We start from the raw sequence: 23,430 nt of genomic DNA, 5'->3' as shown, positions 1-23,430 counted from the left end.
TTCTGCTCTTGATTAAGGTATTGTGTTTGTGCAGCTCATTTAAAATGTAAAATATAATCAAGAAATATAAGTTAATGGATAGTGATTTGTAATAGTTAAGCTTGCCGTCATGCTAGTTAGGTTTTCTGGATGTACAGAAATGTATTTCAGATGGATAGGTATTCTTCAGATCTTTCAAAGACTAACAGAATATGGCATTTAAAATGTTTTAAGAACTTAGGACTTTTCGTGACAATGAGAAACATCTGCTCCTGGCAGCACCAATCTACTTCAAGAGGATGATGGGCATCGAAGAAGCTCCGCATGGAGTTTATTAGCCATTTAGTCAAGAAATTGCTCTTGCCTGGACTGCTTGATGGTATGCTGTATGAACTGGTTATGCAAGACCCACAGAAAAATGACTGCTGAACTTGCCTAAAGATGAGATGATCCTTCAGGGTTTCTGCTTCATGAGAGGGTCTGCCAGACACTCTGCAGGACACAGAAAAAAGTGGCTGACAAACTACCAATATAGGCAAAACTGTCTTTGAAATTTCCTGCTTCATGGAAAAGTCTGCTGGATACTATGGGCCTGTAGGTTGAAGATGGATGCCCCAATGTTGCAGAACTTTGGTGACTGTCCAAGCAGCAAGATGTCTCTGTCAATTCTAGAGTTTTGGATGTTGTTTACAATGCACTTTTTTGTTAACTTAGGTAAAATTATATCCTTCTGGGGTCTTTGATGGAATTGAGGACTAGATCATTATAATTACAGTTTTCCTTCATTATGATAAAAGATAAAGCAGATATAAATATTATAACTGTAATTCTTGCTTGATACCTGTTTTGTTATATGTAATTTTACTATGTTAAAGTTAAAACCTTTCTTTTTGTTTAGACAGAAAAGGGGAGGTGATGTGGGATTCCCCTCTATGCTGTGAATATGTTTTATTACCATTGGTTAACAAAGAAGCTGCTTTGGGCCTGTGGCAGGCAGAATAGAGTAAGGCAGGAATTCCATGCAGAGATAGAGAAGAAAAGAAGGTGGAGTCAGGGAGATGCCATGCAGCTGCCAAAGGAGACAGGCTCCAGAACTTTACTGGTAGGCCTCTACCTCATGGTAAAACATAAAACAATAGAAATGGATTAATTTAAGATGTGAGAGTTAGTTGTTAAGACGCCTGAGCTAATAAGCCAAGCAGTGTTTGAATTAATAGAGTTTCTGAGTGATTATTTCGGGTCTGAGTGGCCTGGAATGAATGAGCACTCTCCACCTACAAGAAATTACTTGAGTGTTTACTGTTGTGAAATCCTCATGTCTTGTACAGTAGGAATTACATGTCTTGTAATTGCTAGAGACCTCAAAACTGTATTTAATTTGTCAAAGTTTTTACCTAGTATAAACACATGTGAAAATTCATCTTGAAGGGAAAAGCAAAAAAAAAAAACCTCCTTTAATAAAGACTTATCTTTAATTCTCCTTCAAAATAGTCATTCTGGAGTCAAACCCTACAAATAGCAAGAGCAGGAGAAACAAACAGTAGAGACGTGGCCTATGTGTATGACACCTGTCCATGCTCATGCACAGCTCGGAAATCCCAAAGAATGTTCATGAAAGTAATTTTTCAGTACTCAAGAAAGTTGGAAAGTTATTCAATACATAAAACTAAAAAATAAAGAAAAAGGAAGTTACTCCAACTGAAAAGCACAGTAATTCATATAGAAACACTGAGACACAATAGCCATTAGACAAACAAGCATATTACAAAGAAGAAAACCAAATGAGTGAGTGAACATGTCCTGTTTTTGAATGGACAAGGGTGTTTCTATTTGAATAATTCTTACTGACATTTTGGCAATAATAGTATTGGAATTTGCTGAAATGTAAACACGGTGCTTTGTTTAAACTGGGATACATCCATGCTGTCTTGCTTACAGGTGGTTTTATGATAATTTGTATCAGTTGTTGCTTATCAGGGCTGATGAGCCTGAGACAGGTGTCAAGGAAGTTAGATAGTTAGATACTGATCACTAACCATCTGTGGACCCAAGTCAAATGTACAGATTCCTGAGGGCAAGTTCAGAGGGTCCCTGGATCAAAGCTCTTCTTCCTGTAGATCAAGGCCCCTCTTCCTGATGACCTTTTGGTAACTACAGTAGTTCCGGTACTGGGGAGAATTCTGTCATTGCGTGCCTATGAAGACCCCTCCGTTTTTGCCCTCTTTGCCCTGACTGCTCATTAATGGTTTCCTAGTTAAAACAGCCTTTGCCACCCAAGCAGAATCCTGTCTTGGAATCCCTTTGGTTTCCGGAGTTATTCTTGCTCTTTATTTGTAACACATGGTGGTTAAAGTGATTGACTCTCCCGGAGTTCAGTTTTCTTTGTGTGGGGGCAAGATTCTGATAGCAGCTTACAGGTACATTCCTTGGCACTTGCTGCCTGTACCTCCTGGAAATGTAACTGTGTGTTTTTGTTCCATGGAGACTTAGTAGCCTAAGCAAACTTCATTACTGTAACACAAATGGAGATGAAATTTATTTTGCAGGAGGAGGAGGATACAGGTAAGTATCCTGGGCAATAGGAAGAGAAAACAGCTAGCCTAACATAGCCAGAAGCAGGGGCTTCTTAAAAACATATTTTACAGATCCCTAAAAAAAATTAGCAAATCCATGGAATTAGTGATGTCCTCAATGAAATGTATGTGGAAAAATAAAGATATCAGAGGAAAACAAAATCTAATCTTAGAGAATGTATAGTCATGTTGAACAGTGTGCACCATACACCAAGAAATTCACGCGTTTGCCTTCTTTGAAAATGGTGAATACCAGCTATAAGTTTCCATCTCTTAGTAAAGTAACACCCTCCCATTGTAATTACATTATTTTTTGGAAAACTGCCTGTATTTTTGAATTGTTCTACAACCCTGTGTTTGGGTAATTTAATAAATAAAACATCCATGTTTAATAGTTTTACATTGAAATTCACTGAGTAAATGTAATCTAACCTCCTGTCTGAAGTTCTAACACCTTAGTTTAACGAATGAGGAATGCTGGGTAATTTGCAAGGCTTGATAAAGCCCTGTAGACTCATTCAAAATCTTTCCATAGCATGTAAACCATATATGATTTTGCATAATCTTGTCCAAGTTTATATTTCATGTCTGAGGCTTTAAGATGAATTTAACAGAAATTACTTGGCAGTGAAATTAGAATCCTAATTTACAGTTATGGATATCTTACTTACAAACAATAAGGTTTTTTTCAGGTAGTACTTTTCTTTCTAATACTTTCCACCACAGAAGCTTTTCCTTTTTAGTTAAACACATGTCTGAGTATTTTAAAGTTGAATCTATTGTTTGAGAATTTCATATTTGTGTGCCATACATTTTGATAGACTCACTCCAGTTCCTTCCCAACTCTTCCCCACAATCATACTATTCCTTCACATCCTCATGTTCTCTTCCCTCCCTTCCTCCCTCCCTCCCTCCCTCCCTCCCTCCCTGCTTTCTTTCTTTCTCTTTCTTTCTTTCTTTCTTTCCTTCTTTCTTTCTTTCTTTCTTTCTTTCTTTCTTTTTTTCTTTCTTTCTGTTTGTTTTTGTTGTTCATTTTCCCTCGAGGTAGGGATTCCCTGTGTAATAGCCCTAGCTGTCCTGGAACTAGCTCTAGACTAGACTAGCCTTGAACTCCCAGAGATCTGACTGCCTCTGTCTCCCAAGTGCTGGGATTAAAGGCCTGTGCCACCACCACCAGGCTCTTTTTTTTTTCTTAAGTGGCTAAGTCCACTTAGTGCTAACTGTATGTACATGCGTGTAAAACCAATCTGCCCACATTTAATTTCCAATAGACCAAAACATTCTGTAGGCAAACCACTTCCTGGGTGGAATCCAATGGTATCTCCTTAAAGGAACTAGAAGCTTAGTTGGATCCTTAGACTTTTTTCTGAAGTAAAAAAGTATCTCTTCTCTATTCCTGAAATACAAGGTCTGGATATTAATCACACCTGTCGTCAATAACCTTGAGAGAGCAGAACTCTCTGACCTAAGTCCCGACGGGACCTTTGAGGCAGAAACATTCTTGAAGAAATAGAAGTTAAATTCTGACCCTCTGACCTTTTGTCAAGCGCAGCCTGGATGCTGAGTCCGATTAATGAATGCTGACGTCATTAATAATTAATAACGATACTGGCATCAGGATTAATGAATCACGCACTCTGGATGTTGCAGAATCAGAAGCTCTTTATTATACATCACCATGGGGATTTATACCTAACCCAGACAGGTGGGTCAACAGGATGGAGACCTCATTGCAGGATCCTTGGGTTAGGGCCAAGCAATGCGTTCTGAGGAAGCAGGGTTAGTAAACCACTCTGAGAGTACGGAACTTGGAAGTTTCTCAGAAGCCCAGAACAACAAGGGCAAAAAAGGTCACCAACAGGGGAGGTGAGTAGGAAGGCCAGGACTCCCATTAGGTCCCAACAGGCCTCCACACTCAAATGACCTAATAAAATCAATTATATACTTTTGAGATATTTTGCAAAAACCTGTTACTTTCTGTTTTAGATGAAAAGCGACACTTAAATATCTTTTAAATCTTCATCATCCATCATGAGGGTTAATTTTTTTTCCATTTTAAGATGGGGCATTTTCTTTTGAAATATCTCCTTAATTTGTTTTGTTTTGATACAGAGCCTTACTATGTAACCTTGGCTGACCTGTAACCCTCTCTGTAAACCAAGCGTCCTGTATCTCACAGAAATCCACCCACCTTTTCCATCTGAGTGCTGGGGTTAAAGACATGTATCCACCAGGTCAGCTTATCATTTTTGTCTCTGCCTAGAATCTTTTTTTTGGGGAGGGGGGGTTAATTTTTTGAGGTTTCTTTGTTTCATGGTTTGGACTTTGAGTTCCTGAAACCATGTCTACAACACTATTCTGATTTCTGGTTGTTAACAATATAATATCTAAGTCCTTTTACGTTGTTGTTGTATATTAAGGGCTTTTAATGCCCCCTGATGCTCAGACTTTGCCAAGTAAAGACTACTGTTCTACAGAATATCTGGAGTCTCTGGAGTTACCATATACATATCATCCTTTAAATCTTTTCATCATATATTTTCAGGTGGTAAATTAGCCCTCTTAACCATCCGTTTCCAGTGATACTCCGGAGGGAAGGTTCAGAAAATTGGATTGACTTTATTTGATCACAAATCTCGGCCACTTTCCTGGTATTCTCTGGTGCTTCTTAGCATATGGCAGACCCATGCAAGCCTGAACCCATCCTAAATTTGCAGGGAGGGACTGAGTGTACCAGAGTTATAGTCCTTTGAGGGCCACAACGAGCGTCTACAAGGACATACTAACTTGCTGCAGCCCGCTTATTAGACCTTAGTCCAAAGCTGAGCCCAAGTATAGTTAAACAGCTTTCCACACCCTTGTTGGTTCCATGTCTCTCTCTCTCTCTCTCTCTCTCTCTCTCTCTCTCTCTCTCTCTCTCTCTCTCACACACACACACACACACACACACACACACCATCTTAGACATCCACCTGTCTCTTCCTCCCTTGTGCTGGAATTAAAGGCCTGTGATACCAATTCTGGCAAGAGTGACCTATATATTTTGATTGTCTAGGTTAAGCTTGCTGAACCAAGCCAGCTAACCTGCCTGCAGAGAAGAAATTTTCTCTAAGCGGCAGAATTTCCCACAGGTCATTGCTAGTACAGTGTGAAAGGAGAAACCCGGTTTCACAGCCAAACCCGGAATGTCGCCGATTTCAGCGGCGTTGCCCAGTGACCGGTGGACACCTGCAGAGCGGGGGCAGCTTGGGAAACCGGGCGGAAAGAGGAAGTAAGTGGGTGGGGATGGGCGAATGTGAGCAAGCTGCATGGTGGGCGGGACCAGAGTAGGCTGGGAGCCCGAAGACGGCTGGCACAGCAAACTCGCCATTCCCTAAGTAAGGCAGACCTGGGTGCGGAGGACCTGGCGAGGTGTCGCGGGGACGCAAAAACTCCCCGGAGCCGCAGTCGCCGCGGGGCGGCCTGGAAAAGTCAGCAGCGCGGTGGCGGGAACCGCAGCCCGGCGGCCTTGGAACCTCGCAGGTCAGAGGAGCTGCGGGACTGGGACCCAGGAAAGAAGGGACCTGGGGTTCGAGCTGTTTGCTGCTGATTTAGGAAGCTGTCTCTCACAAAAATTTGCCCTCGGTAAATTTTATATCGTGTGAACCGGACTAATCCTGATTTTTTTTTGTTTTGTTTTAAGATTTTCAAAATAGTCTCTTAACCTCGCAAGATTGAATTTATATGTTGATGTTCTAACAGTGTTCTCTTATTACTTCCGAAAGAACAAAGCTCTTAATTTTAAATTATCCACGCTTTTCAACTAACGTGTTCTATCACTTCCCTCTTCAAGAGAGTGGCTTTTAGAGCTTGTCAACCTAAAAAGCTTATTTGACCACATAAGGATCAACTGTAGATTTGTTTGAATCACAAATATATATTTAGTAAACTGTAGGATATTTTCATTAATTTTCCATCTGAAATGTATATATTCTGTGGTTTAAATACAGTGCTCAGTATTTTTTGTGTGTGTGCGGGTGTATTTGTGTGTGTGTGTGTGTGTGTGTGTGTGTGTGTGTGTGTGTGTGTGTGTGATAGGGTTTCTCTGTGACTTTGGTGCTTGTTTTGTAGACCAGGTTGGCCTTGAACTCAGAGGTCCGCCTGTTTCTGTGCTAGGATTAAAGGCGTGCACCACCACCGGGCAAGCAATAATTTGTATTGTTATGTGAAGGTCTTAGTGTTGCATCTTATAGTCCAGAAAGACACCTTATGCATGTTGAGAGTGAGCCAGAGTATGTTCACAGTTATAAAGCTCTGTATAGAACAGCAAGCACCTTAGTAGAAAGAACTTTTGAATAATTGTGACCACTCACCTACATCAGAAAAGAGTCTCTAACTTTCTTGTCTCCTTCGTTCAAGAATAACACATGGACATGTGGCTAACTCTTGCTTTCGGGGGTCGAAACAGGGTTTCTCTGTGTAACAGTCCTGGATGTCCTGGAACTCTAAACCATACTGGCCTCAAACTCAGAGATCCACCTGCCTCTGCCTCCTGAATGCTAGGATTAAAGGTGTGCGCCACCACCACCCCACTCAAACTATTGCTTTTTATTTCAGGGTTTGTTATAGTCAGTCATGTTGCTGTGGACTTCTCCCAAGAGAAGGGGGAAAGCCTAGACCCTGCTTAGAGGGCTTTGTACAGAGACTGGATGTCGGAGAATTGAAATAGAATAAGGTAGAAAAAAACAATTTATTTTTAAAAACAATTTATTAGATACTGAATTGCTCATTTACATAAAGCACTGATTTTACAGCTCATTTCCAATCATGACTTCATCTTGCTACTTGGAACAGAATAACCTGGAAAAACTGCTGAAACAATAAATTGTTGCCCTTAGCGACCTCATCACATGCATTTAAACATGCTTTAACATGCATTGGAAAAGCACCTAAGCCTTTTATGCTTCTGCAAAGTCCTGTTTACTTTTCTCCTGGCCCCACCTTGTGCTTGTAGATTATAAAATGCAAATACAACCGGAAATGGAAACTCTCAGAGGTACCCCCCTTTCAGTCCACACTGCAACAGAGGTCTCCCAATCTTTTCAAACTTCAAGGAGCATGCCCTACTGCATTCAAATCTTAGAAGTCACCAAACAGTGATAGTGCACACCCAATCCCTGACTTCACACTCTACTACAGGGCTACTGTTATAGTTTTCTGTCTCTTTAAGAGACAAGCCACGCCCACTCCCTCCCCATCCGCTGAGGCAGGCTGATCTTCAGCTTCCAGCCTGAGCTTGCTCTCTTTTCCATCTTCCTCTAGGAGAGGCAGCTTTGCTTCTGCTTCTCTCCTACTCTGCTTCCCTACTTCTCTGTCTCTTTCTCCTTCTCTCTCTCTCTCTCTCTCTCTCTCCTGTCCCCCTTCTCCCTTCCCCCTTCATAACCCCCTAAATAAATATTCATCCTCACTCTGCATGTCGTGTCTATCCATGTCTCTGTCTTCTGCCTGCCCGCCACGTGTCTCCCTGCCTGGGAGGGGACCGGCAGCCATCTCTGCCTGGGACTGGCTGCTCCCAGGGTCCGCTGCCTGCTGCCACATGGCCCGCTACCACCATTTGGGACCTACAGAATTTCTGCTGCCTACTGCTGCCAGGGATCTTGCAGCATTTTTTTTTTTAAATATAAAAGCTACAGTACTGAAAACAGCCTGGTATTGGCATAAGGACAGGAGGACCAATGGAACCAAATAGAAGACATGGTTATCACTCTTCGAACTCCTGATCCTTGATAAAGAAGCAAAAAATATCAAATGGAAAAAAGAAAGCATATTTAACAAGTGGTGCTGGCATAACTGGATATCAACATATAGAAGAATGAAAATAGATCCATATCTATCACTATGCACAAAACTCACGTCCAAATAGATCAAAGACATCAACATAAAGCCAGTCACACTGAACCTCTTAGAAGAGAAAGTGGGAAGTACACTTAAACACATTGGCATGGGGAACCACTTCCTAAATAGAACCCCAGCAGCATAGACACTGAGATAAACAACTAATAAATGGGACCTCCTGAAACTGAAAAGCTTCTATAAAGCAAAGGACACTGTCAACAAGACAAAACAACAGCCTACAGAATGGGTAAAGATCTTCACTAACCCTACATCAGACAGGTCTGATCTCCAAAATATACAAAGAACTCAAGAAATTGGTCACCAAAAGAACACATAATCCAATAAAAAAAATGGAGTACAGACCTAAACAGAGAACTCTCAACAGAGGAATCTAAAATGGCTGAAAGACACTTCAGGAAATGTTCAACATCCTTAGTCATCAGAGAAATGCAAATCAAAACAACTTTGAGATTCCATCTTAAACCTGTAAGAATGGCCAAGATTAAAAACACTGATGACAACTTATGCTCGAGAGGTTGTGGGGAAAAAGGAACACTTCTGCATTGCTGGTGGGAGTGCAAGCTGATACAACCCCTCAAGGCAGAGGTACTGGCAGGAGCAATGTTTATTGCCAGAACTCTATGGCATTTCAAGGTCCCTGCCACCACCAAAAAGCTTTGCATCAATAGCATTTAAGTGTTTCATGGTAGGATCTCTTGAAAGAGCTGCAAGGTTTTGCAGCTAAAGTCAGGAAGCCTCTCTTAAATGAGATGCACTTGCCTCTAGCAAACAGAACCTACCCAAGAAAGTTCTTTAAGTGCATTAAGTTGTGCTTAACTCCATTCTTTTGTGTCTGCAATTAGTTCCCAGTCGCTCTCAGGTTTTAAGTGGATTTAGCTGTTCTCATTGGCGCCATTCTGTTGACTGAGTTTTTGGTCCTGCCCTGTTCCCACAGTTGTTAAATCCCAAAGAAATCACACAGAGGTCCACATTAGCTATAAACTGATTGGTGTAACATGAACAGGCCGGCTTGTTTGTTTGTGTTTTTGTCCCGCCCTGTACCCCTCAACTGTTTAGTCCCAAAGAAAATCATACATAGGTCTCCATAAATTATAAAGCTGATTGGCCCATTAGCTCTAGCCTCTCACTGGCTAACTCTCACATCTTGATTAACCCATTTTTCTGATCTATGTTAGCCATGTGGCTCAGTACCTTTTTTCAGTGGGGCAGCTCACATCCTGCTGCTTCTGTGGTCTGGGCAGGAGTGGGAGGAATCAGCTTCCCCTTTTCCAGAATTTTCCTGTTTTCGTTACATCACTTCTACTTCCTGTCTGGTTTTCCCACCTATATTTTTTGCCTGGCCAGTCAGCGTTTATTTATAACATGATTGACAGAATACAGACAATTCTCCCACAAATTGGCCCATCTGCTTAGGCTTCGTATTAACTAATTCTTTATTAATATTTATTTATTTATTTATTTATTATGTATACAATGTTCTGTCTCTGTGTATGCCTGAAGGCCAGAAGAGGGCACCAGACCTCATTACAGATGGTTGTGAGCCACTATGTGGTTGCTGGGAATTGAACTCAGGAACTTTGGAAGAGCAGGCAATGCTCATAACAACTGAACCATCTCTCCAGCCCCTTAACTAATTCTTTTTTTAAAGGTATTTATTTTTAATTAATTTATTAAGTATACAGTGGTCTGCATGCCTGCAGGCCAGAAGAGGGCACCAGATCTCATTTCAGGTGGTTGTGAACCATCAAGTGGTTGCTGGGAATTGAACTCAGGACCTTTGGAAGAGCAGGCAGTGCTCTTAACCACTGAGCCATCTCTCCAGTCCCCCTTAACTAATTCTTATAACTTACATTAGCCCATAATTCTTGTCTGAGTTAGTCATGTGGCTTGGTACCATTTTTGGCAAGGCAGTCACATCTTGCTTCCTCTGAGGCTTTTTAGCCTCAATTTTGCATATTTTATTTTTTTTAATTAATTAATTTATTTATTAAAGATTTCTGCCTCCTCCCAGCCACCGCCTCCCATTTCCCTCCCCCTTTCCCGATTAAGTCCCCCTCCCTCATCAGCTCGAAGAGCAATCAGGGTTCCCTGACCTGTGGGAAGTCCAAGGACCACCCACCTCCATCCAGGTCTAGTAAGGTGAGCATCCAAACTGCCTAGGCTCCCACAAAGCCAGTACGTGCAGTAGGATCAAAAACCCATTGCCATTGTTCTTGAGTAGTCCTCATTGTCCGCTATGTTCAGCAAGTCCGGTTTTATCCCATGCTTTTTCAGACCCAGGCCAGCTGGCCTTAGTGGGTTCCTGATAGAACATCCCCATTGTCTCAGTGTGTGGGTGCACCCCTCGCGGTCCTGAGTTCCTTGCTCGTGCTCTCTCTCCTTCTGCTCCTGATTTGGACCTTGAGATTTCAGTCCGGTGCTTCAATGTGGGTCTCTGTCTCCTTTCATCACCTGATGAAGGTTAATATTCAGGAGGATGCGTATATGTTTGTCTTTGGATTCACCTTCTTATTTAGCTTCTTTAGGATTGTGAATTATAGGCTCAATGTCCTTTATTTATGGCTAGAAACCAAAGATGAGTGAGTACATCCCATGTTCCTGTTTTTGGATCTGGCTTACCTCACTCAGGATAGTGTTTTCTATTTCCATCCATTTGTAATTTTTTGCATATTTTAGTATTCAATCATTTATCTAATTTAAGAGTTCCTCATGCTGTCAATAGGGAGGTTTTTGTGTTTTGGGGTTTTTATTTGTTTTTTGCTTCGTTTTGCTTTGTAAGGGGATTTTTTTTGAGACAAGGTTTTTCTGTGTAACAGCTCTGACTGTCCTGGACCTTGTGTTTTGGAGCAGGCTAGCCTCGAACTCACAGAGACACACCTGCCTCTGTCTCCCAAATGCTTGGATTAAAGTCATGTGCCACCATGCCCAGCTATCAAGTAGGGAGTTTTATCTCTGTGGTCACATCATTGTTGAAAAGAGCAGTTCAGTGTCTTTATTTCCTATCTGTATTTCTTTGCTTCTTTGTCTTGAAAGACCCACCCCTCAGAACCCGCAGCTGGCCTGCTCTCATGAGAACATCCTGTTTGAGAGACCCTTAGGACCCCCTCAGGACCTGCTGCTAGCCTGCGCTCATGATAACATCCCGTTTGCTTAGGAGAACAGGATATCTGTAGTCGGCACATGTGCCAAACTTAGAATGTCAGCAGTTCACAAAAGGAACAGTCGCCCCCCCCCACACACATGCTGGACTGCTTATCCTCCTTTGTCCTTGTGAATAATCTTGAAACATAACTCCATTCTGAAAATTGAGGCAAAGACAACCCACAGATGTTTCCCTTATCACACAGCTATTCTCCTGCCCTGGAATAGACCAATCACTGCTAGTAACCCTTTGAATAAGCCAATCCAATAAGTTGGAAAACAACCTACAGGTCCCCCCTTGTGTCTGTGGCTTTTTGCTTTAAAAGATGGACTGTAACAGCTATCAGTTGTCCTTCATATCCCGAACCTGAAGGGCCCTGTCATGACAGAATAAAAATCCTCTTGCTTTTTCATCAATTGTGGTTATGTGAGTGGTGTCTGGAGCAACTCCTCCCTGATGTTTGGACTTCTAGTCCTACAGTCTTTTCCAAATTTCTCTTGCTAGCTGCCATAGTTCCACATTCAATAAAACTGAAGAATGGTGCCCCTTCATCTTGTTACAGTGTTTCTGCTCATAATGCTCATTTTTCTCTGTGCTATACCACTGACCTAGGTATGACACACATGCCCTTTACTGTATTAAGCCATGTTCCATTTCTTTGTACCTCCTTTAGGAATTCTTTCATGAGTTTTTGTTGAACTCAAATATGTCAGTGACATTTCTGTTTCTACTGACACTTTTTTCTTGGATTTTTCTTCCCTATAATTTTGTTGGTGATATTATAGGTGGTTGTATTTTGGTACTATTTTTTTCTTTTTCTTATTGCAGTGCTCTTCTTGTTTACTATGTTGTGCCTACCTTGTTTATTTGTTTGTTTGTTTTTTTGAGACAGGACTTCTCTGTGTAGCTTTGGAGCCTGTCCTGGAACTTGCTCTTCAAACTCAGTGCCTGATTAATTCATCCTTGGCTTTCCTATATTCATCTTTTCCTCGCCTGTATTTCATCTCATGAGTCCTCTTGGATCTGTGTCTTTTTCTTTTTTCTGGCTGCTTCAGACTTGCAATGTGTCTTTTTTTTTTAATTCTTAGTGTATGTATATGGGTGTTTTGCTTGCATGTATGTCAGTGCACCTTGTACAAGCCTGGTTTCTGCAGAGTCCCAAAGGCATCATATCTCCTGGAATTACAGTTATAGTCTGCCATGGGATTTGAACCTGAATCCTTTGGAAAAGCAGTCAGTGCTCTTAAATGCTGAGCTTTCTCCTCCCCTAACTCCCCCCCCCATCCTCTCTTCTCTCATTTTTGTGTACATATTCTGCTCTACTTATTCTCTTCAGTATGTTTGGGTGAAATGGCCTGTTAATTCATGACTATCTTCAAATGCACTTATCTATCTGGCAACTGATGTTGTGCCCAGTGTTGGGACTAAAGATTATCAAGAGGATCCAGGCAGTGGTGGCACATGCCTTTAATCCCTGTACTAGGGAGGCAGAAGCTGGAGGATCTCTGTGAGTTCGAGGCCAGCCTGGTCTACAAGAGCTAGTTTTAGGGCAAGCAACAAAGCAACACAGAGAAAGCCTGTCCAAAGACTATCAAGAGAGGGGGCTGGAGAGATGGCTCAGTGGTTAAGAGCACTGACTGCTCTTCCAGAGGACCCGGGTTCAATTCCCAGCACCCACATGGCAGCTCACAACTGTCTGAAGATCAGTTCCAGGGGATCTGATACTTCACACCAATGCACATAAAATAAAGTTAAATAAACCATAAACATAATAAAAAGAAAAAAAAGATTATCAAGAGACCAGATCTAATGTAAGATAAAAGAGTCTTATTTATTATTCCTTATGCTGGGGCCAACCATCCTACAATCACCCCCGCCCTAGAAGGATATGGGGGCTTCTTTAAGCCTTACTGAGGGGAGTGTCTAAGGAAGTTAGGTCATTTTAAATATGTTTGGGTTAAGCAAGTGGTAATCACATTAGTTCTAATTGGCTGGGGCTAGTCAGAAGCTGGTCAGGGCTACAGTTTTCCATTTTTGGGGCAGGCCTGGATGAGTCTCAGGCCCTGTCCTTGAGCTGCTGTGGAAGCTGGCTAGGCCTGGCCTGGCATAGTACTGCATGTATCAGGTGTCCTCCTTGCTGTTGGAGGTGTTGGAGATTGATTGTCCTTTATTTGTGACTTTTCCTCAGAAATTGCTTGTTCAGTCTCAGGAAACTGAAATTGAGGCCTGATCTCTGAGAGAAGGCTGAGCAGCCTGTTATGACATCGGTTCTGTCCTTTCATTAGAGACATGTTGTCTGGTTGCACTAATATGGTTAATGGTTGTTTTCTATCATGGCTTTAAAAACATTGTTTCATAGTCTCCTAACTGTAGGAATATTGATAAGACATCTGGTGTTATTCTGTTAGGATCTTTTTATGTGGTATATAACTTTGTTCCTAACAACTTTTAATATAAATTTTAGATTTATCTTTTTGACACCCATGAATACAAGTGCAAGAAGAGGAAAAATGGCTGGTTCTTCAGTAAATACATCCCAGGTCAGTGTCATGCCCACTTCTCATCTGTAGAATTTGTACAGGAAAATGGATTGAAGACTTTTAATTCTGAAAATATTTTCCATTGTGATGATCAGAGAAATATGCTGATACCCAATTGCTACAGAGGATGGGTGCATATCTTTATCAGTGAAGAGACCAGTGTTCCACAGGGGCTCTGTTTGAGGGACCTATTAGCTATCCCTAAAGCGGTTTTATGAAGGTGCACATTGAGATGCCTGCAGCGCCCCCCTAGCATCACTGAGCATTTAGGAAGAGGTAGTCTTAGACAAGATCGCACTGTCTCTGAGCCTTGTGCAGAGTACTTACGCTATCTAGAGTGCAGAGCACAGCAGTTCTTTTTTTGTTTGTTTGTTTTTGGTTTTTCGAGACAGGGTTTCTCTGTGGTTTTGGAGCCTGTCCTGGAACTAGCTCTTGTAGACCAGGCTGGTCTCGAACTCACAGAGATCCGCCTGCCTCTGCCTCCCAAGTGCTGGGATAAAAGGCGTTGTTCTTATATCATCTTTTCCTAAAGCAACGGGTCTCAGCCTGTGGGTCATGACCCATTTGCCAAGCCTGGAACTGTATTAAAGGGTCACAGTGTTAGGGAGGTTGAGAACTGTTGGCCTAAAGTGATGCTCATGTCAGTAAATTCATATTGTAGTTTCCTTGCTTCTCTCCTTCTCTGTCTCTCGACAGAGTGTCACTGTGTATCCCTGGCTGTCCTTTATTATTACTGATTTATTATTTATTTATTTATTATGTATACAATGTTCTGCCTGAAGACCAGAAGAGGGCACCAGATGTATTACAGATGGTTGTGAGCCACCATGTGGTTGCTGGGAATTGAACTCAGGACCTCTGGAAGAGCAGCCACTGCTCTTAACCGCTGAGCCATCTCTCTAGCCCCCAGTCCTGATTTTTATGTGTACTTTATGGTTGCCAAAAATATTCTCATAAAACAACCTCATTATATGGTTCATATTTGTAGCGTCAGTGATTTGGATTGTTGCTTCTCCCTTCTTACTGTGAGAAAACCAGAACGTTCTGACAGGTTTACTTACTTATTATTTTGAGACAGAGTCTCACTTTGCAGCCTTAGTCTGGAACTCACTATATAAACCTGGACTGCAAAGAGATCTGCCTACTTCTACCTCCTAAGTGCTGGGATTTAAGGTGTGTTCCACCACACCTGGTATTTAAAATCTTTTGACATTAAATTAATCCATAGATTCTGGCTCCCAAGTTTTGCCTCTTTGCTATACAAAATTTGGAGCTGCAGTATTGATCCTAGACCCTTAACTCAACAGAGCTTATGAGAAATCAGTCCAATAAGACCTAACTGCAGAAAAGATTGATCCAGTGTCACTATTTTAGCGAGGTCTACCATTGTGGCATTTAGAAGCATAATTTTGTTTATTACAAATTTTCTGTCTCAGACGCATACACTGTGATTCTGTGTGAAACGGACCCAACCTTGATAAAAAAGTATATTTCTCTGCCTGGACTTTAAATTTATATCTTTTTTTTTTTTGTGATTTTTTTCAAGACAGGTTTTCTCCGTAGCTTTTGGTTCCTGCCCTGGAACTATCTCTTGTAGACCAGGGTGGCCTCGAACTCACAGAGATTCGCCTGCCTCTGCCTCCCGAGTGCTGGGATTAAAGGCGTGTGCCACCACCGCCCGGCTTAAATTTATATCTTATATGCCCTAAAAGTATATTGTTTCTGGGAATATATCTCCTCTGTAACCAGTTAGACAATGTATTTTTTGGTGTAATCACTCAAGAAAGCATCTTACTGAATAACTGTGTTCCCTCATTTACAGCAGAAAAATAGCCCAGTTTCCCTTGTGTTCTTTGTATCCAGGAAGGAACTCTACTCATGGTAAATTTATGTCATTTCAGGGTCTGTTGACATTCCGGGATGTGACTGTGGACATCTCCCAGGAGGAGTGGGAATGCCTGAACTCTGCTCAGAGAACTTTGTACATTGATGTGATGCTGGAGAATTACAGCAACCTGATCTCTGTGGGTGAGGATATTTTTCTCGCAGAATTTGTAACTGATCCTTGATATATGCCTACTTTGTAGATGTGGAGACTCTCTGGGTAGCTGTCTTAGAAACTATAGGAACCTAGGGAGATAATATTAATTAATGCTTCCTCCTGGTGTTTGATGTTTTCATCATGTTTTCCCTTTTGGAGGCATTATGAAGCTTTCCTTTTAAGTCAACATTATCTTCAGACACCCAGTAGCAGGTGTTTTCACCCACATCCTAAAGTATTATTTCAGTCATTGCATTTGATTCATCCAGAAACTGATTATAATCCTATCCACATCCTAATGTTCCATTTCCATTGTTGCACTTGATGTATTCCAAGACTGATAATATTCCTACCAAGTCCTGAAGTTCCATTTCCATCATTGCATTTGACTCAGACTTAACAGGAAGCAGTCTGCAAATTGAAAATGTTCCCTAAATATTTCTTAGGCTTTATTTACCTTTTTTTAGGCATGGGTGTTAGCCTGCATTACGTGAATGTTGAGGCTGCCTGACTAAGCCATCAGGAGGCAGCCAAGGCCCTGAATCTGAAGCTAGAGAGGGGCGTGAGCTACCACAGGTGCTGGGAACCAAACTGAGTCCTTTTGGCCATTGAGTCATCTATTTAGAACTTCCTATAAATATTTTTAAGATTCTTCCATGATATAACAATTGGTAAACTATTCCTAGAGTCTTGGATTACGTCATCTCTTTAGCTATCTGGTACGTTCTATAGGATCCAGCAAAATCATGTTCCACTTTCTAATATACAGGTATTATTGTGTGCAAGGCAGACCTGGTCCCATGTCTGGAGCAAATCCAAGTGCCCTGGAATGTGAAGAGAGAGGAGATGGTGGCCGACCCAGGTGGGGGTGAGTGAATGAACAGGACAGAAGTGAGGGGCTCAAGTGAAAGAGGAAGGTAAAACAGGAAAGGGTTTTGCTGTGTTCTGTCTCACTAGAGGTAATTCTTTGATAACTTTTCTTAGTGCAGTGCTCTCAAGATGCAGCCTGGTGTAAATGCCAGAAGACATTGTTCTCATTGCACATGTGTTATCTCGAAAGCACTACTAGAATGCCAGTGCAGTTTTATTTGTCCATAAGGGAGAAGGATTCTGTCTCAGTAACCATCCATAGTCTTCAGTTATCTGTCTTTGGACCAATAAGAAGTGATTTTCTTTTTCTTTTTGGTTTTTCGAGACAGGGTTTCTCTGTGTAGCTTTAGAGCCTGTCCTGGAACTAGCTCTTGTAGACCAGGCTGGCCTTGAACTCTCAGAGATATGCCTGCCTGAGCTTCTGAGTGCTGGGATTAAAGGAGACACATTATCATTCCTTTTTATGATTGTTCTATTACCAAGGCAAGATTCATCCTGCTGCTTGTTCCTTTAAGTTTGAGTAGACTGAGGAGTCCTGCCATGTTAGTGATTCTCAGTAGGGCTACTGAGGATGATCCGTGTCTCATGCTGTTTATGTGCTTCTTTCCGGGCCTAACATTCTGTCTGATAGCATCATCTATTGTTACATGTTGGATATCGAAATGTTCTATAATCAATTGGGCAGTGGTGACTCATGTCTTTAATCCCAGCTTTGGAGCCTGTCCTGGACCTAGCTATTGTAGACCAGGCTAGCCTCGAACTCATAGAGATCCGCCTGCCTCTGCCTCCTGAGTGCTGGGATTAAAGGTGTGCGCCACCACTGCCTGGCTGCTTTTGACCATTTATCTCTTTATTAGGACCATCAGGTGATTTAGACAGGCACAGTAATACAGCTTCACAAAGTTAAACAAATGCAGTGTAAAAAGAAAAATAGTATTACCTCGCAATTTAGCAAACATATTTTTTTTTCCAGGATGGAAAAATGGCTCAATAGTTAAGAGCACTGGTTGTTCTTCCAGAAGACCAGGGTTCAATTCCCAGCACCCACATGGCAGCTCACAACTGTCTGTGATTCCAGTTCTAGGGAACCCAATAATCCTATATAGACACACATGCAGGCAGACCATCCATGCACATAAAGTAAAAATAAATCACTAAATTTAAAAACAAGAAGTATTTTCTTTACATCCATTACTTCTGATGATTTTAATGTGTCTTTAGGAAAAAAAGTCTCGCCAGGTGGTAGTGGCACATGCCTTTACCCAGCTCTCAGGAGGCAGAGGCAGGCGGATCTCTGTGAGTTCAAACCCAGCCTGGTCTACAAGAGCTAGTTACAGGACAGGTCCCAAAACTACATAGAAACCCTGTTTAAAAAAAAAGAAAGAAAAAGAAAAAGTCTCACCAGGCAGTGGTGGCACACATCTTTAATCCCAGCACTTGGGAGGCAGAGGCAGGTGGATCTCTATGAGTTTGAGGACAGCCTGATCTACAGCGTGAGTTTCAGGACAGCCAGGACTGTTTCACAGAGGAACCCTTTCTTGAAAAAGAAAACACAACAAGAAAAAAGTCTCTATCAAGATTTTGTTGTTGTTTATTTTTGAGACAGGGTCTCTCAATGTATATCTGACTATTCTGGGACTTGTCATGTAGATCAGGCTGGTTTGGAATTCACAGAGATCTGCCTGCCATTGTCTTAGAACTTCTGGGATTAAAGACATGTTTTGCCACACCCAGCTCTGTCAAATTTATGAGAAAAATTTTAAGCTTAAAAGACATTTGAATATTCTGAGTATGGATGTGTCACCAGTACTCTTATTAAGTGGAGATATTTTGAATTTTACAATATTTACAATATTTCAAGGAGGATTAGGCAGAGTAACATATTTCAAACGTAATCCACCAGAGAACTCTGTTCCCAGTATTTCTTCAACTATTTGTCTTTTTTGCATATGAAATTTAGGGATAAAAAGGCTGTTATCTGAAATGGAGATCGGAGTGAGGTTCTTCTGGGCATCCATGCTGTGCCTTCCTGAAAGCTCTGTTCTAAAGGACTGCATTTACTTACTTCAGAGAACTCAGATACTCAATCTGTTTCATCATGCATCAAACCCTATTAGTCCTAATTGTGCTCATTTTTCAGAGAATCAACGGATGTTGAATGAATCAGAGGAGGTCTCGGATGAAGACTCAAAGTTTACTATCGATGAGCGTGTGGCAGTTCAACAGAAGTCACGTAAATGTAATGAGCTTGGCAAAATGCTTCATGAATCCTCCAAATGGACACTATGCAAAACAAATAATACTGCAGAAAACTGCTACAAAGACAGATGGATACAAAACCACAGGGATGATTGTATTGAATCAATCAACTTCAGTAGCTATAAACACATGCACACTGGAGAAGAACCCTGCAAATATAAAGATGTTGACAAATCTTTAAGTTTATTTTCAAACATAAGTCAGAGTCATGGAATCTACATAGGGAAGAAAGAGTATAAATATAACGAATATGATAAATATTTTGGCTTTACCCCAAAACTTGTACAGCTAAGACTCCATAATGGAGAAAAATCACACCAATTCAGGAAATGTGAAAAATCCTTGAGGACCTACTCAAGCCTCGGTACACATCAGAGAGCTCTTACTGGAGAGAAACTATGGAAATGCACAGAGTGTGACAAGTCCTTTAAGCGTTTGTCCGACCTTAAAATCCATTACAGAATCCATCCCGGAGAGAAACCTTTCAAATGTAAGAAATGTGACAAATCTTTCACCTACTGCTCATCGCTTAGAGAACATCAGAACATCCATGAGGGCAAACTTTACAGATGTTGGGACTGTGGCAAATCCTTCACCCGGTGTTCATCTCTTAGAGCCCATGAGAAAATTCACACTGGAGAAAAACCTTTCAAATGTAAGGAATGTAATAAGTCCTTTTATATGCTGTCCCAACTTAGAAAACATGAGAGAACCCATACTGGAGAGAAACCTTACAAATGTAAGGAATGTGACAAGTCCTTTACCTACTGCTCTTCTCTTAGAGAACATCAGAACATGCATGCTGGAAAATTTTATAAATGTCAGAAATGCGACAAAACCTTTACCCGGTGCTCATCTCTTAGGGCACATGAGAAAATTCATACTGGAGAAAAACCTTACAAATGTAAGCAGTGTGGTAAGTCCTTTTATATATTGTCCCAACTTCGAAAACATGACAGAACCCACACTGGAGAGAAACCTTACAAATGTAAGGAATGTGGCAAATCCTTTACCCAGTGTTCAACCCTTAGGATACATCAGAAAATTCATGCTGGAGAGAAACCCTACAAATGTAAAGAGTGTGGTAAGTGCTTTTATAAGTTATCATATCTTAAAGTCCATTACAGGACCCATACTGGAGAGAAGCCTTACCAATGTAAAGAATGTGGTAAGGGCTTTTCTCAGTTGTCCTGTCTTAAAAGCCATGGCAGAATTCACACTGGAGAGAAACCTTACAAATGTAGTGAATGTGGCCGATCCTTTACACATCACTCAACCTGTAGGAGACATCAGAGTACTCATGCTGCAAAACTTTATCAGTGCGAGGAGTGCGACAAATCCTTTGCCAAACCTTCATCTCTCAGAACACATCAGAAAATCCATGCCGGAGAGAAACCTCATGATTGTAAAGAATGTGGTAAGGCCTTCTATCAACTGTCACACCTGAAAGTCCATTACCGAATCCACACTGGAGAGAAACCTTACAAATGTAATGAATGTGACAAATGCTTTACCAAATGTTCATCTCTCAGAACACATCAGAAAATCCATGCAGGAGAGAAACCTCATGGTTGTAAGGAATGTGGTAAGGCCTTCTATCATTTATCACACCTTAACATCCATTACAGAATTCATACAGGAGAGAAACCTTACAAGTGTAGTGAATGTGACAAATCCTTTACCACACTGGCAAACCTTAGAAGACATCAGAAGATGCACACTGGGGAGAAAACTTTCTATAGTAAATAATGTGGCATATACTTTTTCTAGAGCTGTCTGTATGGACCACTGCAATCTCTACATCATAGAATCATTATGAACATGGGAAACTTGTGAAAGCCTTTAAGGAATTTTTAAAAAAAAAAAAAACATCAAGAATTTATAGTGAAGAAAAATTCTAAGATCATAAGTTAGTGTATTACAAAGAAGAAAACTAAGCATACACAAAATTCTCATGTATTTCAGTGGAATATAATTTTTTGATTTAATAGGGAAATGTGCTTTGGAAACATTTTTGTATTGTAAGTATTGAAATTGGTTGACATGAGTACAGTACAGTTGGTTAGGTTACATTGAAAAGCATCCTTATTAGCAAACGGTTTTATGATAATTTGTATCATTTGTTTTTACATCAGAGCTGATGAACCCAAGTAAAGTGTCAGGGAAGTTAGGTAGATAGGAAATGTTGGGCCCTGAAGCCCCACCAAGGCAGAGGTCACTCCAAGAGACACTCTCAGCACGGTTGATGCAATAGCAAGAGGAATTTTTATTCTGCCACGGCAGAGGTCCCTCAGCCTCAAGTGGAGAAGGACCCCTGCTTTTCTATTACAAGCTCTTTTAAAGGAAAAACCACAAAATCAGGGAGGGAGTAGTACAGAATCAAAGGGGAAGTCCAGAAATCATTTGTCAACTATTTTGACTAGTTCATTCAACGGTCAGCTAACTCTACTTGATCAATGTTATGGCGATTACAAAGAGGAACACCTGCAGGTCGTCTCACCCCAGTTCCAGAGTCCGGGTCTATTGAAGAAAGACTACAATGGGGATGGAAAGTACTCAAAGCTCCAGTGCATGCGTGGTTGGTTACCAGGGTCCTGGTTCCGAGGAAGGGGGGTGCAGTAATGCTAAGGTGCCCCAAAGTCAGAACTAGCCACTAGTTTTGTTTGTTTTTTTTTTTTAAAGACAGGGTTTCTTTGTGTAGCTTTGGAACCTATCCTGGAACTCACTCTGCAGACCAGGCTAGCCTCAAACTCACAAGGATCCTCCTGCCTTTTCCTCCAAAGTGCTGGGATTCAAGGCGTGTGCCACCACCGCCCAGCTCTGGACAGACGACTTATGCCAATTTCAGATGCTCTGTGGGTCAGACACAGATACCTGCACAGTTCAAAGCCCTTTGTTTGTTGACCTTTCAGTAACTATGCTAGTTTATGATAGTTCCAGTGCCAAGAATTTGGACTATTTTGTGCTTATGAAGACAACTTATTTGACTTCCTGTTCATGCTGAATCATTTTCAAACAAATTCTTCCACTGGCTAGTAGTGGCACATGCCTTTATCCCAGCACTTGGGATACAGAGTCAGGCAAGTCTCTTGAGTTCAAGGGCAGCCTAGTCTACAGAGTGAGTTCCAGGACAGCCAAGGCTACATACAGAGAGAAACCCTTGCCTCAAAAAACAAAACACATACCCATACTCACCAGTTCTTCTTACTTGAACAGAATCCTGTCATGGAAACCCTCCCCTTCTAGAAGTTATTTTTTTTTACTTGTAATAAATATTGAAGTACTCAACTGTATTGTCCTAGGACTTGGTTTTATTTCTCCATTAGTAGGGTTCTGGGGGTCACAGAAACTTGTTGGTGCCACCATTGCATCTTGCTGCTGCCTGCTGCTGCTGCTGCTGCTGTTGAATGAAATTGGTTGCAGTAAAGAAACCAAAATAGCCTCTCTGTGGGTGAAAAGGGAAAAGTTTATTCCAAATTGCCAAGGCTCTCTAGAAGTGGTGACAGGTGAAAGATTTCCAGGAGGAATGGGGGAAAGAAGGCTTTTTGGTGGGTTGGAACTAGTGAGCCTGAACTGTGGGAGCCTAGACAAATCAGTAGACACCACAGTCATACATTACTGGTGTAAGACTTTAAGACAATCCTGAAGCCATTTTTGACAATTCTGAATCCTCTCAGCCTCTGTGCCATAGTGCTTCCCCTCCTCCCCTGGGAACCAAGGACCTAACAGCTACACTCGCACGTACTCAGTTCCTGAACAATTACCCACTTACGTATGCTTTGGTTCCATCCCCTGGGAAATGGGGTCAAAATGACCTCTTACCTCATCTGATCTGGCAACAGCTCTCCAGTCAATTATTGGTAATAGTCCTTTCAAATAAGCCAATCAGAATAGTCAAAGAACAACTCCCCTTGCTTCTGTGGCCCCTTTAAAAGTAGACTGTACCCGCTATTTGGGGTCCTTCGGCTTCCTGAATGCTGGGGGACCCTGTCATGACAGAATTAATAAAATCCTCATGCTTTTGCATCGGCTGTGGTGTGTGAGATGGTCTCTGGGGGCGACTCCTTCTCGTTATTTGGACGCTAGAGTCCAACACTGGAAGAACCACTCATTCCTCTTGCTGGATTTTAG

The 23,430-nt window shown here is 41.5% G+C and overlaps 1 protein-coding gene across 2 annotated transcripts; it reads left to right on the top strand.

Moving 5' to 3' along the window:
* Nucleotides 1–5,953: 5,953 nt before the first annotated feature.
* LOC121449247 (zinc finger protein 595-like) lies at nt 5,954–22,586 on the top strand. 2 transcript variants are annotated; one of them, XM_041653550.1, is made up of 5 exons: nt 5,954–6,176; nt 14,054–14,129; nt 16,031–16,157; nt 16,940–17,038; nt 19,181–22,586. In XM_041653550.1, exons 2-5 carry the CDS (start codon nt 14,073–14,075, stop codon nt 21,046–21,048), a joined length of 2,151 nt encoding a protein of 716 aa, XP_041509484.1. In that variant the 5' UTR covers nt 5,954–6,176; nt 14,054–14,072; the 3' UTR covers nt 21,049–22,586. The 2 variants fall into 2 exon arrangements, with proteins under 2 accessions (XP_041509484.1, XP_041509483.1); XM_041653549.1 differs by having other exon boundaries at nt 5,961–6,074.
* Nucleotides 22,587–23,430: the final 844 nt, after the last annotated feature.

Source organism: Microtus oregoni, unplaced genomic scaffold (assembly GCF_018167655.1).
Source record: "Microtus oregoni isolate MIOR12 unplaced genomic scaffold, Mior012 000006F_ref0000085, whole genome shotgun sequence".
NCBI lineage: Eukaryota > Metazoa > Chordata > Mammalia > Rodentia > Cricetidae > Microtus > Microtus oregoni.
Note: the sequence above shows the minus strand (reverse complement) of the source record. Positions and strands in the feature narration are given on the sequence as shown.